Genomic DNA, 17,752 nt, shown 5'->3' on the forward strand with positions numbered 1-17,752 from the left:
GAAATACAGCTCACTCATCTTCCACGGGGCTGTATCTGTGCGTTTTAGAGACCGACCGTGGTTGACCGATGACTCGTACCAACCTGCCTGAACTTCCGGGACCTGAAGTTAGCCACACATTATGCCAAGCGTTCCCACGAAGGCATGGCTTAAGCGAGATGTTTAAGTTGGTGAGCTCTGATATGTGGCTTCTCCTCTAGCAAGCGGGAGAACCCAGTCATCTGAAAGTGTTACCAGGGAGAAGCCCCTCCCTCCCGGGAAAAGGCCTCCAGGCGGCCTGCTTTCAGACCCACGCATGCTGGGGCCACGCCTACACCTGACTCTACTTGCGGGTCTCCACAATGGCTTCCGCAGGTTCCTCCCAAAGAATTCTGCTCTGATACCCGGAGATGGACAGACAGACCATGCAGATGGCTCTGTCTCCCGGAGAACTTTGATTAAGCATGGGCTAGCCTTCCCTCAGCCATTATGATGGTCTCAACTAGCTTGCTTTTTATATTCCAATGTGAATGTTGTAAAAAATATATATATATTTTTTCTGCAAATCACTGTTTATTACCTGATAAACTTAGTGTTCACTCAGATGTTTGCATCAGGAAGTATGATCTATTTTTCCCTTTCTATTTCCAAAGCAGGCAAGACATCAGGTCAACATTTTCCTTTTAGGGCTGTTTTCAAAACCCAAAGCTACTAAAGTAAAGCATGAAGGCAAGGCGGGGTTCAGTCATTAGTAGCGACGCTCAGACCATCATGACATTTGGGCCAATGATGGAGCACAGATAATATAACGCTAGGCCCAGATCATCAAGATGGAGCTAAGATTCTCCTGTTGCCTAGGGCACGACAGTACCAAGGGATCTGTGGCGTTGGTGGCGTGAAGCTGCGGATGTAGAAAGTAACGATAGACAGTAACTGCTTCTAGCTGATGCCTTTATTATGACTTTTAGCATCACCTTCCGGGGTTGAACAACCCTTTCAAGGAGGTCATCTAAGACCATCGGAAAACACAGATATTTACATTACAACTCATAACAGCACCAAAACTGCAGTTAGGAAGTGCCAATGGAAATACATTTTATGGTCACAGCACTAGGAACTGTATTAAGGGGTCTCAGTGGTAGGAAGGTTGAGAACCGCTGGGTTAGAGTGTGACCCACTTAACAAACATTTTTTTTCCCACCACGTTAAGTGCACAGGCCACAGCTTCACACCACTCAAGTCTTAACAGTGTCTGTTGCATCTAGGTTGGTGTGAGCACAAAATGACATTTGTACATCACGAGAGCTGCCTAAGGAGGCATTTTCTCAAAAACCCATGGATGTGAATATGAATGCCAGTGTGCCCTGTAGGCAGCAGTGTGAATTTGAAGGAAGGACATGCAGACGGCCCTCATCACTGGATTTCTCTTTCAAAAACTGACACATTCATCTAGAGTTATGGAAGTAGGTCTCTAGTGTACCAGTCCTCGAATTCTGAACTCTCTTTCCTCATTTACAGGGATCCCTGCAGATGCCGCACACTTTTGGCAAAGCCTGTGAGCAAGAACACTGTCCCCTTCCTGGAACGAACTTTGGGCTGACGTCATCGTGCAAGGACTTGAACCAGCAAAAGACAGTCCCCAATTTCACTCTCATGGTCACAGATGTACAATCCTGGCCTCGGTCAAAGTGGGAAGGTCCCAGCAGACTCAGGCCTGGGACTGAGCAACACTGCCATTTTCTCTTTGTACCACCACGTGAAATCTAACCCCCAACCCCCCACCCCCCACCCCCCGCCGCCACTGTTGGTGAGAAGAAATATAACTCAAGAAACTTTGTTTGAAGGCTCTTTCTTTAGAATTGTCCTTTTTGCTCCGGTCAAAAGCCTAGCTCCAGGGACTTGGCAAGCTTACTTTCTGGAAGAAAAGGTGTCACACTAGGATGGAAATGTCATATCAAATATCCTATCATCCGCATTGGGTGCAGAATGAGGCCCAGGATCACCCCAGACTCTTCCATTGCAATGGAAGAAAAGGACAGTCAGTAGTTTACCCTTTTTACTAATTCTGATTAATCATACCTGAATCCACCTTACGCCCAGGTCAAACACGTGCGCGTCACTCGTAACCCAACCCCAGCTGTACCCAACTCATCTTTAAGACCCACCACCTCGGCCTTTCAGCCCTTTCCATCTCTTTTCCTTCCCTGTGGTGAGCGTACTACATTTAGCCCAATCACTGTACCCAGGGTTTCTTTGTGCTGGGAACTTACTGGTTCCCTAGTTTCTCCCTAATGGCCATCCATTACATGAAGGTCAAGGTCACCTCACTGGATTTCAGTTGATGAGCACTTGAAAACGTTCCTACGGATCTCCAATCAAAAGATCAGATAGTCTCTTTGGAAGACTCTCTGTCCATCACTCCTGCCTACCCTGTATCAGCAGCCCTCCCTCTCATTTGCATACCTTGCTATCCCAGTGGCCTCATTTGCCTTCACCTCACTGTCGATCTCTTGGTCAGGCCAGCTCTTGGGGACCCTGTTACATGTCCCATACCTTCTTTGGGCAATGGACTTGGGCAGGTTCGTCAACATTTGCTCCTCTGAACTCATCATCTCCACCGAACCCTACTTAGCGAATATTCAGCAGGTCCATTAATTGATCAGTAAAGCTTCTTTTGAATCCATATTCAGATGGAATCTATAAGCCCTCATCTCTAAGTGTGGCATCTACTACTGCCTGCCAGGGGTGACCCTCATTTTCTCAAGTAAGTTCTCCTCAGGCCCTTTTCATCTCAGTAAATGGCTCTGCTGTTGCCCAAACTCTCAGCCAGAAAACAGGGAATTGGCTGGGATTACTCCCTTTTGCTTTCTGCCACCTAGTCACCCATTTGACAGCTATATCTCCAAACTATGAAGGCTGAAAGGAAGAGGTAAGAAAGAAAGGCAAAAAAAAAAAAAAAAAAAAAAAAGATTTCCTAGTGAGTTAGTGAACAAAAACAGTAGATTGACTGGAGCCAAAAGGTAACAGTGAGAAATCACACCGTGCTGGGCAAGGCTGATGGAGACTGAGCAGCCTCCAGTGTGCACTTTTGGCACAGGGAGCCTGTAGACAAGGGTTGAGTTGAGCACCCAAGGGAGTGGAGTATATGGGGAGTACGGAAAGAAGACAATGGGAGGACAAACAGCTATCCTCCACGAGGATAAGGACCTATGCCAGGACAGCCTAAGTAGAGTGGGGGGAAAAAATCCCTGAGCAGGACATTTCTCAATAAAGCTATCTTCCTAGAGGTAGAAAGTGGAGACAAGGTGAGGATAATGTGTCTGTAAGACTTCAAGCTGTCAAACTATGATGAGGGGGGTTTAAGATGGGGAACTGAGAGAAAGGTGTGAGGTAATAGTTCCAGAATGGCTGTTTCTAGAAACAAAGATACAGGAAGGAGTTGGTTACTGAGCACTCTTCAGTGAGTCGTCAAGTTACTCCCCATACTTGCCTGTAGTCATCCCAAGGGTGGGGAAGGGTCACTTGCTTACCCAAAGTTCCCAGCAGCTGCATTCCGGCAGCCGCTTAGACACTCGGGCCAAGGGGCCGGGGGAAACTGTGAAAATACACTATGTTCTCAAGGCTTCGAGGAGATGCCTCAATTAGGGGATACGTGGAAGAGAAGGAACGGGAAATGGAGTGGACCTGTGGAAGCAGTTCTCCCATCAGATTAGATAAGGTCCCATGAACCTGTAGACCCTGAACCTATAGCAACAGTCAAATTACTAAAAGCCAAGGGTAAGACAAAAACTACTAAAGGCCAAGAGAGAAATGAGACCGAAAAAAGGGCTCCATTTGTTTGTAAGAAGACTCAAACCAACCAGTGCAAGGAAGCTGCTGAAATACAGAGTGATTCTGGCCTGCAGAGCCAGGGGTAACTGACAAGGAAGATGGGGGAGGCAGGTACAGAGTGGAAAGCTTTCTCAGGACTGCCATCTATCAAGTCATCAACAGATGCTGCCTAGAATGGCAGCCTCAGGAAGGATGCGAAGAAGAGCTGGTAACAAGATGGCACAGAAGGGGTACTTTGGGAAACACAAGACACCAGCTGTCTTGAGGTCCCGACAGCACAGTGACGCACTAACAGAAGTACATGGTCCTGCCCAGGCACGCTGCAGCTGGTAAGACTGAAAGAACACATGAACACAAGGGAACATTGCTCCTACCATACGGAATTTACTGGGGCTTTCATCATCAAATGGGGAGCCGTCACCAGTTCTTTTGGGCCCTCTAGGCTGCGCTGACTCCTCATCTGTATCCACCTCGTTAAAAGGAGCCGAGGAGGCTTCGCCCGTGGCGCCGTTTGTGGTAGCTTTGCTGTCTAGGGCTCTCCAGAGGGGTGATGCTGGAGGCTGTGTGCAGGGTCTTCCTCCAAGTCCAGGGCTTGAAGGCTGGGATGGAAAATGTGTTGGAGACGCGGAGTCGCTGGAGAGCTTCTTCTGCAAGAAGTATTTCAAACGTGTCTTCCTGGGGAAACTGCGCTTCCAGATGGCCCTCCTGAGCTCAGACTCCTGCGCGATGACGTACACTCTGGAGCGGCCCCTGGACACTGCGGTGTAGACATGTTGCCAGTGCTGCCGACCCGCCTTCCCCACTACATAGACGACTGTGTTCTCCTCGGACCCCTGAGAGGCAAAAACAGTGCGAAGACTTAGCACAGTGGCTCAGCAGGGAGGCTGAGGCACAAGGCTACGAAGATGGCTCACTGGGTGAATCTGACTGAAAAACCAGACCAGACCCTTCACAAGAGTCTGACGTATAGCTCCAGCCTCACTAGCCAGCCTAGCGGGAGCAACAGGAAACAAGGAGACCCTTTCTCAAACAAGGACTCAAGGCTGCTCTGACCCCCACACATGCAATGGCGGTGCCAGCACACTCGCATTCATACACACAAATATGCACAGGCAGACAGACAGACACATACAACAAAGAGAGGAAAGTGTTCATGGTACGCTCCTGTCCTTCCACCTGGCTGGTGTGTCCGCATCCATCCATGCCGCGGAATCATCTTACTCATTGTCTCAGAACTCATGATTGCTAAATAGGTCACCAACATTAGGTTCCATGGGGCCACAACTGGCTTGTGGTGACCACTCTAGCACGGGGTGCTCCATTTTCCCTCACCCAAGACTCTGAAATGATCATACAGACCTATGTGGACATGCGTTACACTAAGGCACTACGGTTACTAACTGATGGCAAAGAAGAACGATACCTAAAATAGCCAGTAACAGAAGAATCTATAAATATGTATAGACACGACATGTATGCGTGAATCAAAGGTTCACTTAAACTTGTATGCTGGCATACACAGATGTGCACATACAGAAAAATAGACGGCAGAAATGTCTCTAGCCATAAAGTTCCTGTCACTCAAGCAAACCTGGTTTGGACTCCTAGAGCCCATATAGGAAAAAAGATAGATAGAGATAGAGATAGATAGATAGAGAGAGAGAGAGAGAGAGAGAGAGAGAGAGAGAGAGAGGATGATGATGATGATGATGATGATGGACGGATGGATGGTAGGTAGATAGGTAGGTAGGAAGGTAGTTAGGGAGATAGATAGGTAGATAGATAGGTGAACAGGTAGATAGGTAGACAGAGACAGAGATAAATATAAAGCCAAGCAGTTCCTATCTGTAACCTCAGCACCAATGAAGCAGAGACAAGACCCTTTCTGGGGTTTGCTGGCTAGCCAGTCTGCCAGACTGTCAAGCTCCAGGTTTACTTGGGGTCTCTACCTCAAAGAACACGTGGGGAGCTACTGAGGATACACCTCTGGCCTCCATACCTGTATGCTCACACATCCATGGGTGCATCTGATATATGGATGAACACACAGACATGTACTCACACATACATATGTGCACATGCAAATATATGAGCATTTCTAAATGGATACTATCTATAAATGACTATATATTATCAGAATTATATTTAAAAACAAGAACTCTGATTGCCAAACATAAAGTCAACATAAGTATGTAACATGATACAAAGTATAAGGGCTGGGGAGATGGCTCCCAGGTAAAGGGCCTCCCTCACACATGAGGATGTGAGTTCAACCCCCAGAGACCATGTTTAAAATCCTAGCTGTGATGAGACAGGAGGCAAAGACAGGCAAATCTCTGAAGCCTGATGAAGCTACTCTAAGTCTAGCAAAATCAGGCCAATGAGAGACCCTGCGTCAGCAAAAACTGAAAAGCCAGGAGAAACTCCAGCTGAGGCAGTCCTCTGACCTCCATGCACAGGTATGCATGTGCGCTTGGACATACACACATACATGTATTTCTGCAAAGTATTAAAACGTCTCTAAACGGCTGGCCCGTGCATTGTTTCTTTTACTTCTGTACACGTTATTTATTTCATCAACCCAAGGAAAAGAGAACAGCGGACCTTGGCTTGTAAGTGTTAACAAGCCAAGAATGACATGGGAAGTAAAACCTTCCAATGCCTCTCTCTAGATAAGCACCGGAAAGCAGTCTGAGCCTTGGGGGCTCCGTTCAGTCCATACACTTTGATGGCAGCATAACCACTAACCAGCAGATGAATGAGTGGTGTGAACCATGCTCCACACCTGCCCTACCAAAAGATGCGCAGTCAGGAGACAACAGAGACTAGGGCCAAGCAGCCTTTCACGGCGAGCTTGCTCATCTCCTTGGCCTATAGGAGTCAGTCAGTCCTTCTCAGACGTGACCTTGTATGGTCCTCCACCATGTCAACATTACATGCATCTTATACTGACACCACTACTTCCCCTTCAACTTTACATCCTGTTTTCCTATACGTGTGGATGTCTACCTTAGCAGTTACTATCTGCTTCTCAAACATCAATAACATGGAGGGAAAAAAAACAAACAAACAACAAAATAGTCATGTCAGTCTCCTGTGTTCACCTGCTCCAATGCATTCGTCTCACGGCAGCCGTGGTGGTATTTGTGCAGTGTGGGTCGGATCACACGGGACTCCCCTGGCTTCTGAGCTTCAAGGTGCTTCTGAGGCCTTTCAAGGGCCAGACTGGGCCCTGAGCCCTCTCACCTCTCCTGTGTGTGCTTCTTTTCCATTACTCCCACTGCACCATGCACAAGGACTGTCTCTGTGGCCTCCACCTAGCAGGTTGCCCTTCAGTGCTGTACCATGGGCCAGTAAGCTACGAGAAGACGGGTCCCATCTACTTGGTCCCACCTCTCTTTCTTCAGTGCTTTAATAAATGACTGATGATGACAATTGAACGTAACTTATCCTGCATCAGCCTAGCACCTGCTGAGGCTGGTTCTGTACCCTTAGACAGCACCACCAACCTACCTCAGAAAGCAGAACATGACTATCTTAACTCCGTCACCTGCTTCATGAAGCATTTCTGCTTAAGTCTGCCTTGAATCATTAGAACCATCAAAATTCTTAAGTGCTATCTACTTAATTCTGTAGACTTCCATTCTATAGGTTATTCTACAGTTCAACTACTTATGTGAACGGCCAGAAGCCTTTGGTCCCCACTGCCCTAAGAACAAGACTCAAAGTCCTTACAGTAGTCTGTAACACACTGGTCTAAAAGAAAGACAAGTCACATAGGCAGTTGAAATTGTTCTGACAGTCATATTGAAAGGGAAACTTGTAACGATATATTTGGTTTTCTACAATGTATCCAAAGTGCTATCATTTTTACATGTAACCAACAACAACATCAATAAAAAACTAGTCATGGCAATCAGTTCTTTTTAAAGACATGTTCTCCTTTAGAAGATGTCTTTTTCTATGAGTGTTGGGGGTGGGGTATTACGCAGGCAGCCATGGAGGGAAGAGGCACAGTGCCCGGGTTTGCAGGCACAGACAGTTGTGAGCTGCTTGGTGTGGGGACACACAGTATTCTTAACCTCAACACCAAGCCATGGCTCCAGCCCAGTCACTCTCTTTTTAAAACCAAGTCCTTGAGATAGTCTGATTACTGTCCCTCTAAGCACAGATCAATTTGAATAATAAATCCTCACCAGAAACACTAACTTCAGTGCAAGTTTTGCAGACGAAACAGAAAATCTCACTGACTCTCAATACATACAAGGTTAGGAATGTTCTAGCAATGGTACAGAAATGGTAATTTCTTAATCCTGACAAATATACTATTGTTATATAAAATATTGACATTGGAGAGAGCTAGTGAAGGATACATGGGGACACCCTGAGCTATTTCCATCTCTTCTCTAAACCTGTTGGTCTCAAATAATATTTAAAAAAATTTTTTAAGGAGTTGTTTACAAAATTGGAGGGAAAGCATAGAAAATTCATTCAAATTTATAATAAAAGAATAGCAAGGTACACCAACAAAGTTGATAAAGCCAAAAATAAACAAGATATAAGATGACAGCCTTTGCTTAGACCTTGAAAGTGTAGGAAAATATATAGAAAAATATAGACATACAGACAGACAGACAGTTGACAAATAAATAGATACATACAGACATATATATATATATATATATATATGAACAGAAATATATCAAACACAGGACAGAAGTCATTTCTTAGCAAGATGGGGTGTATGCCTGGGGATACTCAGGTACAAAATTTAAGTTGGGTAGGCTTGACTAAGAACTTCAGCAGTCAAATCATATTTTATTGAAATATCCCTAAAAATCAAAAAGAATGCACAAAAGATACATAATAAGTAAAATGTCAAAGTTTCAAGACATCAGTGCAGTCCATGACAAGCCATGATGGAGAGTGAGGCTGGGAGGAAATGAAGGGAGAGGGTGTCTGGCTAACGTCTTAGTTCCTCAAGAAGGGGGCACTGAAGAGAAGAGAAAGTTTGTGTCTTTAGAGCATTTCCTGTGCCTTTGTGAACAGAAGCAAAGGCTACGGGAGTTAAGCCCAGAGATCCAACTGTCAGGTACTAGGTAACTGTCAGGAAACTAACAAACAAAAATAAATAATAATGAGATAGAAACTTAGACACAACTGAAAAATTAAAATTAATAACAGCAAATTTTTTTTTAAATGATGCAAGGCACTCTTGTTGTGGTAGGCGTGTAGTTAACTATGTCAACTCGACGGGCTCATGAGTCACCCAGGAGACATCTCTGGACACTTCTGTAAGGGAGTTTCCACATGGGGTTCACTGACATGGGAATGACCACTGTAAATTTGGGTGACATTCATTCAATGGATCCCAGACTGAATAAAAGAAAGAAAGCTGAGTACCCAGCATTCATCTCTCTGCTTCCTGACTCTGCCTGCCATGTGACCAGCTGCCTTACACACTGACGATAAAACTTACTAACCCAATCAGGGACTGAAGTAACTTTGTGAACAGCCGCTCTCACCTGAAAGGTATGAATAGTCCTTGCCCAGGCGTGTTTTATCTGACAGTTTGTCATTAGTTTGCTGAAGTCCACGATCACTTCCAAGCCAGCCTCGTTATTAATGGTCAAAAGTCTTTTTCTTTTGGAAGTTATAACAGTTAAATCCTGGGACCAAGACAAAGAAAACCTTTCATATATATATTCCCACATGCACACAGTAAAGATATTCTGGCTCGGGGGCGCAACCTAAAGTACAAACATTATACATCAAATTCAGAATCTCCAGGTGCTTGAGGCTGAGACTGTAGTTGGAGCGCATGTGAACAGTGCTTGTCAGGCTCTTCCAATACCCGAATAGAACAACAACAGAAAAAAAAAGAAAAAACATTGAAAAGGCTTAAAATCCATACTTAGTTAAATGATTTCATATTTAAGGATTTCAATGAACATAGAGAGAAACTTCTGGTCCTTGGAACTCCACACACTTTCCCTCGGAGCCTTTCAGAATGTCTTAAGTTTGAGAGGCTATGTATGTAAGGAGGACAATACTAACGTTTCTACACTGAAGCTTCTACTGAGGATGGCTGCACCTTCTCTTCCATTATTCAGTCTTCCAAATTACTACAAAGACGTTTCCTTTTTACATCTTTCAGAAAAAGAAAATGTCAGGGGGCTGAAGAGATGGCTCAGAGGTTAAGAGCACTGGCTGTTCTTCCAGAGGTCCTGAGTTCAATTCCCAGCAACCACATGGTGGCTCCCAACCATCTATGACGAGATCTGGTGCCCTCTACTGGCGTCAAGGTGTACATCCAGACAGAACATTGTATACATAATAAATAAACAAACAAATCTTTTAAAAAAGAAAACATTAGAAAAAGCAATGCTTTCCAGCTCAACTACTCCTAATTATTCCATCACATTCCAAAATTAAGCTAGTCACGACAACTGCTAAAAAAACTACAAACCACTATTCAATCTGAAAGAGGATGTATGCAAATTCCTAATCAAGAAACTGAATTGAATTAGAATGTCGTCTCTGATATGATTAAATCCTGAATAGAATCTGGAGCTTTGAAAAAAAAAATCTCTAACTGGCAAACCTATTATTTTCTAAGACTTACCTTAGTTATGAAAAATATTTCCCCATTGCACAGTCGAATGCCACTTTCAAAATCCTGTTTGGTTTTAGCATCATTGTCAGGGGCATCTCCAAAGGCTTTCCCTTTGTCTTCCTGGTCATTGTCAGGAAGTAAATCTGAGAGGTATGCATTCCGGGTACAACAAATTTTATCACCAACCCCAAAGATGAGTTTCTTTTCATGGTCTCTGGGAAGTGATAACACATCATCATTAAAACCTGGAAACTTCCCGCTTCATTTTAGTTAGGTAGTAACTCTGCCCCGGAGCTGATGGGAAATGATGCTCATACATCCTTGCATTGTTTTATTCTCCAAAGGTCAAGAAGTCAAGATGTCATAACTGTCACCTGTTTATTTTACACCCATCCCCTGTCACCTCAGACTCTCTTGGCATGGACCAGCGTTAACTCTCTCAAGTAAGAAATGTTGGTGTGAATGCCGTTCCATCCACTTTCTAAACCGAATGCCTTATTTTTAACGCACATTCACCCTCTTTCCATACTCTCCAGTTTCAGGTCTTATAATAAGTACAGCATTGCTCTGTGAAAACAGCAGCAGTGAATGGTGGCTTGTGCCTGTCACTGCAAAAGCACTATAGGTTTAGCTTTTCATTCTGCTCTCACTCAACCCTTTACGAGACTCCTATGTAAGCAGTTTCCTTTGCACAAATAGGGAGATGAAATTACCTGACAAGAGCATAGTTACAAGAACCACTATTACCCGGGCCCATCCAAGCACCTTTTCAACCCGCTGTCAGGCTGCCTAACACAGCTTTCTCGTGGCAGGAGTTCCTATATGTTACACAATGCCAGTGATGAGCATGTACTGGCAAATACAAGACATATGAATCAACTTTTCTTGTGTAAGCACAGCGACTCCGCTACACCCCTGTTCCTCCGCTCACTTGCAAGACTGTTCTTTGCACACAGCCTGTTGTTCAGGCTCCTGGAAACACCATACACACAGTCTTAGAAATTTTCCTTATTCTCCGTGTTGCCTAAGTGTCCATCGGGGAATGCTCACCTGATGAGGTGTCCTGTGTAGTGCTTAGAGCAGCAATCATTGATGAGGTCACAGTCTTGCCTGAAACACATGAAATTCAGAGGCACTTCAGTAATACATGTTACAAAATTATATGCTGGACCATAGAATTTTTTAATTGTTGTTGTTATACTAAGAGTTGGACTGAGGGCTCTACCCTTGCTAGGAAGGCATGTTAGCAAGGAGATCCTGTTAACCTTCTATCTGAGCACAGGGGTCTTTTATGAGATTGTTTCTCCAAACAAGGACCATGGATAGATGTAACCTAGAACCTCTGCTCAGATGTAGCCCTAGGAAAACAGGGACTGTTTCTGACATGAACTCAATGGCGGGCTCTTTGACCTCCTGCATCCCTCCCTGAGGGAGGAACAGCCCTGCTAGGCCACAGAGGAGGACTTTGCAGCCAGTCCTGGTGAGACCTGATAAGCTAGGGTCAGGTGGAAGGGGAGGAGGTCCTCCCCTATCAGTGGACTTGGAAAGGGACAGGGAAGAGATGAGGGAAGGAGGGTGGGATTGGGAGGGAAAGAGGGAGCGGGATACAGCAGGGAAACAAAGGTAACAAACTGTAACTAATATTAAAAAAATAAAAATTAAAAAATTTTAACCTTCATATAAAGTTTTGTTCTACTCATATTTCATGTGAGAATATAAGTTCACTGGATAGAAAACAGCCCTGCTTAGAATGCCTTGATGTGTCTAATGAAAAGAGACTTGGAAGCAATAATGTAGTTAATAATGAAAAATTACATGTATCTCCCTAAATTCAATGTACATTAGGAAGTTATAAAGTTTAAAACTTGGATAAAGTGCATTAACACGTTATAAATGTTTTACCTTCTAAATGCAATGAATTGTGACGTTTTTGCACTTTCAAAGTCCTTTCCTTGAAGCAAAGCTTTCACTGCAGAGTATAAATCTGGCAAAGAGAAAAAGGTTAACATAGAAAAAAATGTCAAATTATAATGCTATTCCTATGAAAAAAATTAGCTGGCAATCCCTACTAAGCAACCCAGGGAAAATATCTCAGCACATGAAACACAAGGTCACCATGGGAAGGTCTGTACCATCCTAGACGTGGGCCATGGCAGTGGAACGAACGTGAGAAAGGCTTAAAGCCCCTGAGGGACTAGTGGTAGTCAGACTTTGAAATTTGTAAGCTTAAATGGTACACCATATAATCATGAAGTATTGCTGTGCCCGGGGCTGATTCTTAGCTGGCGCAGACCAGCTTGCAATACTGAGGTATTTCTAAACTGGCTGAAAAGTGCCCACTAGCCTAATGCAACACACCCTCCTTCACCCTAACTTCCTCTTTCCTCCCCTGCTCAGAGCTCCTACAATTTAGCCCACTAAACACTCAGCCCTGAAGGCAGGAAGAATTCTAGCGGTCTTCACGCCCTGCCAGTTAAGCAGTCTGGTCACTTGCTACGTTAAATGAGTATGAAGATGAAGGCTTGTAGAAGTCTTCTCCAAATGGGGCAGGTGGCTGGCTGCCTCTGGTTGAGCTCTGAGGATAGACTATGATGTCATCCACTTATAACCGTTCCTTTCACACTGTCCTGCTGACAAGCAGGTCGCTTCTAGTCTCTCAGCACTTGTACCAAAAAAGCTAACATGTCTCAAATAAGAGTAGTAATTGGAGTAGTGGGCTAGGAGTGTAGCTCAGTCAGAAGAGTGCTGGCCGGACGTGTTCAAGATGCTGGGTTCAATCCCTGGCACCACATGAAACCAGGCATGGTGGCGGACCCAAACGTGATCCCCACTAAAAGATCAGAAGTTCAAGGACATATACTGAGATTGAAACTAGTCTGGTCTAGTTCTGGGAGGGAGGCAGAGGAGAAGGAGTTCAAGGTCAGTCTCCGCTGTATAGCAAACTCTACAGCAGCCTAGGCAACGTGAGGCCCTGTCTCAAAAAAAAAAAAAAAAATGGCGGGCAGGGAGTTAGGAACATTTCGGAATTTTGTGTATTGTCTGGTAGCACATGAATCATGGGGTACTATGGCACTCTGTTCTGGGAAGACAAAGTCAGCTGCTCCCACAAGCAACAAAAGTTCCTCTCTAGAAAATAGCTGACCTCAGATTAACCTCAGTTAACCCTGGCTAGCCAGGGCAGAAACTTGCAAAGGTCTCCCATTCTGCACTGCATTTGTTTGTTTGTTTGTTTTCTTTTCTGTCTTGCAGATCCACATGCACTGTGCACTTTCTTGAGACAATAATACACATTTCAGCATCTCTGAAATTCTAGCCCCGTTATAGATCCTGTCTTGGGTCTCTGCACTTTGTAACAATGGGTACAATTTATTAATAACTTATTAAGGAAAAAAGTGTTATTTGTCTCTCTAAGGAATATTTACCCAATTTTCTTAAGGAAAGGGCAAATTTTCCAGCAAAAAAATAATAATAATAATAATTAAAACCAACAATCAGCTATGCTCAGCTAACACTCTGAAACAGACAACTTCGTTTTCTTTTAAAAGTACATTCTCATGAGCTGGGAATGATACCATAGAGAATCCCACAACTCAGGAGGTGAAGACAAGAAGATTAGGAGTTCAAAGTCAGCGTGAACTATAGAATACCCTGCCTCACTCAAACCAAAAGTACATTCTCTTTAATATACAGAACAAGTACCAAGATAAACAATGCCGGAGAGAGAGTATGCAGAGCCACAAAGAAAGCAAGCTATGAAAGCCTGTACCAGTTTTCTCCTCTGTCAGAGAACCTCAGTTAACTAAGGTGTCCGAGAACAAACATTAGCTATCATATGCAATTAAAGCCAGCTTACACTTATGCATCTTATCCAACTTATGTGAAACTAAAATGAATGATGAGATTAGATATGCACACAGTGGAAGATAGGCTTGGATGTTTTTTTGAAGCTCCATGCCAACTTGGTTTCCCAGGTATGATGAGGTAGCTAAGTACACAGGCTGTGTCTGCAAAAACCGTGTCTGCAAAGAATCATTTAAAGCACTACTAAACTCTCACACTCTTCTTAAAGTTTGCTAAGTCAGTTTTGAATCTAAATTAAGACCAAAAGAACCTTGCTGCTATTCTGCTCCCACCTCTATTGCTGTGAAAAGACGCCAGAAGCAACGTAGGGGAAGAAGGAAGGAACGTGTCTAACTTACAGGGCACATCCATCACTGAAGGTCAGAGCAGAAACCCAAGCAGGATCCTGAAGCAGGCACAATGGAGGAATCCTGCTTGCTGGCTCACAGTGGCCACATTAGGCGGGCCCTTCCGCAGCAATGAATCATCAAGACAAACCCTGACAGACATGTCCACCGGCCAACTGATCTACGCAACGCTAGGCTATCACCTGAGACAATTATATTCAAACATAATTATCTGCCATAACCAATTTAATGACATCTATTAGTACTTACATAGTGATTCGTATTTCACTAGTGGTAAAGTGACTTGAGCCATGTGTTTACGGGGGAAGGCTCCATATCCATGCTCCTTCTCAACCCTGACAAGCTGACGTTTTAATGCCCAAAATTACCTGTGATGTTTATCTGTTTCACAGTAACCACAGTTTTACAAATGTACTCAAAAAACAATGAGAAGAAGTTGTCATTAAGTAAAACTTACTTTCTTTTTCCTGGAGAGACTTGGACTGCCAGCACTCTGTAAACAAATCATTTCCAGCCACTTCAAGTATTTAATGAGAGTCCTTAAGCTGTGCCAAGAGCTTCCTCACAAACTTTTAGAGCAAGGGTTCTCAACCTGTGGGCGTGAGCCCTGTGAAGGTCAAGTGACCTTTCCACAAGGGTTGCCTAAGACCATTCACATTATGATTCAAAACAGTAGCAAAATTACAGTTATGAAGTAGCAAAAAAAATAACAATGTTATGGTTGAGAATTCTTAAGCTGTTTCCCTTCCAGTACTCCATTTTTCGCTAGCAATACCTACCTCCAGCGTCCAATAATAGAGAACTAGTCATTTAATACCAATATTACAAAACTGAAACATCTATGCACGATCCCACATTCACACTTACTAGATCGGTGACAGTCCTTAGACGGCTGAGAATTGCTGTCCTCTTCAGGAAGTCTCACAAAAATAAATGTCTTATCCTGAACGGAGATGGGCAAGGTAGGGTTATCAGAGATATTTAGCTCCGCATCGAATTCTGGAAACTGGCGTCTGGAAATTCTTAAATAAAGAAAAAAAAAAATACACACATACACACATGTGTCTATATACAATATTATCATATATAATATTACCAGACAAAAGTGTCTTCGTGCATGCTGCGGTCTAAGGCCTTACAAGGCCTGTTAGTGGATGACAGGAGGAAAGGGCATTACGGGGATATACGGCAGTCAATTGGTTTTTTAAGAGACTGGAAATACTATGAGATTTCAGTATTATATTTAGCGCTCACTTCCCCCTCCCACTACAAGCCAACTAAAAGAGTCAGAAAATAAATTATCATACAATGTGTTATGCACCAGGCCGAGAACCAGACCACTAAAGAGCACTTCCCAGGTGAGTAGTCTGAGATACAGTCAAATTTACTGCGTTCCCAAGGCCACTAGTGCAGAACCCAGTGGCCCGAGATGCAAAGTTCCATATCTCTACGTGTGCTGTATCTCTATGCATGTTCTATCTTCTGTGTAAGTCACCCTGCAGTGAATGGAGTTCTTTCCCTATGGTAGCGCACGTTAAAGCACGTGCACAGCCGTGTTCTGTGTACTCTGTGCGTGCTCCCATTTTCCCAGCTGAGTCAGGCACGCACGCATCTGCGTGTTCTGCCTCGCCATCTTTCTTCCTGCCAAGTATTTCCCAGCCAGTCGTGTGGGGAAACACAGCAAGGTTCGGGGCCTTGTGGTAACAGGGACCCTCGTGAGTTTTCTGAGGAGGTCTGAGAACAGACCTCACAGAGGTGCCGAGGCAGAGTGCCCTCCTGCGCCACCTTCAGCCATCTCCCAGGAAGCACGGAAAGGAAACGCGGAAGGAGTCGGCTGTTCTTGCTGCCAGGTTTCATTTGGAAGTTTCCCGCAATCAAGATAGATTTCCTATTTGGCTTGTGACTCAGGACATGGAAAGGCATCCCCTGGCATGTCACAGAGATCCTTCAGTCCGCGATACTGAAGGACAGTGATGAAATTAAAATGATGATCAGAAGCATTGCTTAAATAAAAGGACACTGAACAAGTTGCTAAGAAAAGTACCTGAGTTTTACATGAAGTCAAATTCTAACTGAATAAGCTTTCATTTTCTCCAGGTTTGACAGACTGAAAGGATCTATCAAAACTGAGGCAGCAGCAGGAAAAGTTTCAGGAAAAGAATAATATAATTAGCCAGGTGGTGGTGGTACATGCCTTCAATCCAAGAACTCAGGAGGCAGAGGCAGGCGGATCTATGAGTTTGAGACCAGCCTTGTCTACAGAACAAGTTCTAGGATAGCCAGGGCTACACAGAGAAACCCTGCCTCAAAACAAAAAGAATATTATATATGCAACTCCATCATTCTTGAGGTTTTGACAAAAGTCCACATCAACTACGGGAAACCTACCAATCCCTACAGTTCCCTCCATCCTATCCAGGGTGGACAGGGGCACATAAAAGTACGTCTTCCTATGTTCAAGGTTCCAGTGACATACAACTGAGCAAATATACAAACAGTGAAAACAGAGTTCATAAAAAAGTGAAAATCGAAAATAAAATGTGACCCAATGAACAACCCATCTCTTAGTATTCCATGGACCCATTACACCTGCAGACTCTAATACCTTCTTAAGTCGCAAAACACTAATAATCCTGATTCTCCAGCATGCTGAATATGCAGGAGCCCAAAGGCATAGACAAACGCTGGGGAAAAGAACTCTTTCCACTGAGGAGTGGATGCCTTGGGGGCCACCAGGACTCATCTCAGAGTCAAATCCTACACTTACTTTTTTCTTTGCTTTGGGCTTTCCTCCCACAGAAATTATCAGAAATTTCTTTTCCAATTCTCCTTTGAATGTAAGACTCATTTCTAAGTCTCTGCTGCCTTGGGCATAGTACAGACTCTAAGCTTAACACAACTTTAATTCCTGTACAGCTACCCCTTTGTGGCACCTGCAGGGGATGGCTGCAGAATCTTCCTATGTAAGTGGATGTTCAAGTCCCTATATAAAATAGCATCATAGTTTCATATGACCTATCCACCTTCCTGTTTATTTTAAATCGTCAACAGATTATTTATGTACCTAATGCAATGTAAAAGCCATAAAAACGATCACTACGTGGTATGATTTAGGAAG

The 17,752-nt window shown here is 44.0% G+C and overlaps 2 protein-coding genes across 10 annotated transcripts in view; one reads left to right on the forward strand and one right to left on the reverse strand.

Moving 5' to 3' along the window:
• Positions 1–1,789, forward strand: part of Grip1 (glutamate receptor interacting protein 1) — a 642,849-nt gene extending 641,060 nt beyond the window's left edge. For 8 of the 9 annotated variants that reach the window (XM_060378110.1, XM_060378115.1, XM_060378120.1 and 5 more), the window contains one exon: positions 1,498–1,789. In XM_060378110.1, coding sequence (XP_060234093.1) covers positions 1,498–1,538 — 41 coding nt within the window. In that variant the 3' untranslated portion in view covers positions 1,539–1,789. The remainder of the gene's footprint in view (positions 1–1,497) is intronic. The other variant, XM_060378114.1, reaches the window with a different exon arrangement.
• The window catches only part of Helb (DNA helicase B), a 30,284-nt gene that overhangs the window by 1,965 nt on the left and 10,567 nt on the right, over positions 1–17,752 (reverse strand). The window contains exons 7-12 of the mRNA XM_021627293.2: positions 15,502–15,656; positions 12,329–12,410; positions 11,477–11,536; positions 10,436–10,640; positions 9,336–9,479; positions 4,185–4,643 (exon numbers count right to left, since the gene is read on the reverse strand). Coding sequence (XP_021482968.2) covers positions 4,185–4,643; positions 9,336–9,479; positions 10,436–10,640; positions 11,477–11,536; positions 12,329–12,410; positions 15,502–15,656 — 1,105 coding nt within the window. The remainder of the gene's footprint in view (positions 1–4,184; positions 4,644–9,335; positions 9,480–10,435; positions 10,641–11,476; positions 11,537–12,328; positions 12,411–15,501; positions 15,657–17,752) is intronic.

Source organism: Meriones unguiculatus, chromosome 2, assembly GCF_030254825.1.
Source record: "Meriones unguiculatus strain TT.TT164.6M chromosome 2, Bangor_MerUng_6.1, whole genome shotgun sequence".
NCBI classification, from domain to species: domain Eukaryota; kingdom Metazoa; phylum Chordata; class Mammalia; order Rodentia; family Muridae; genus Meriones; species Meriones unguiculatus.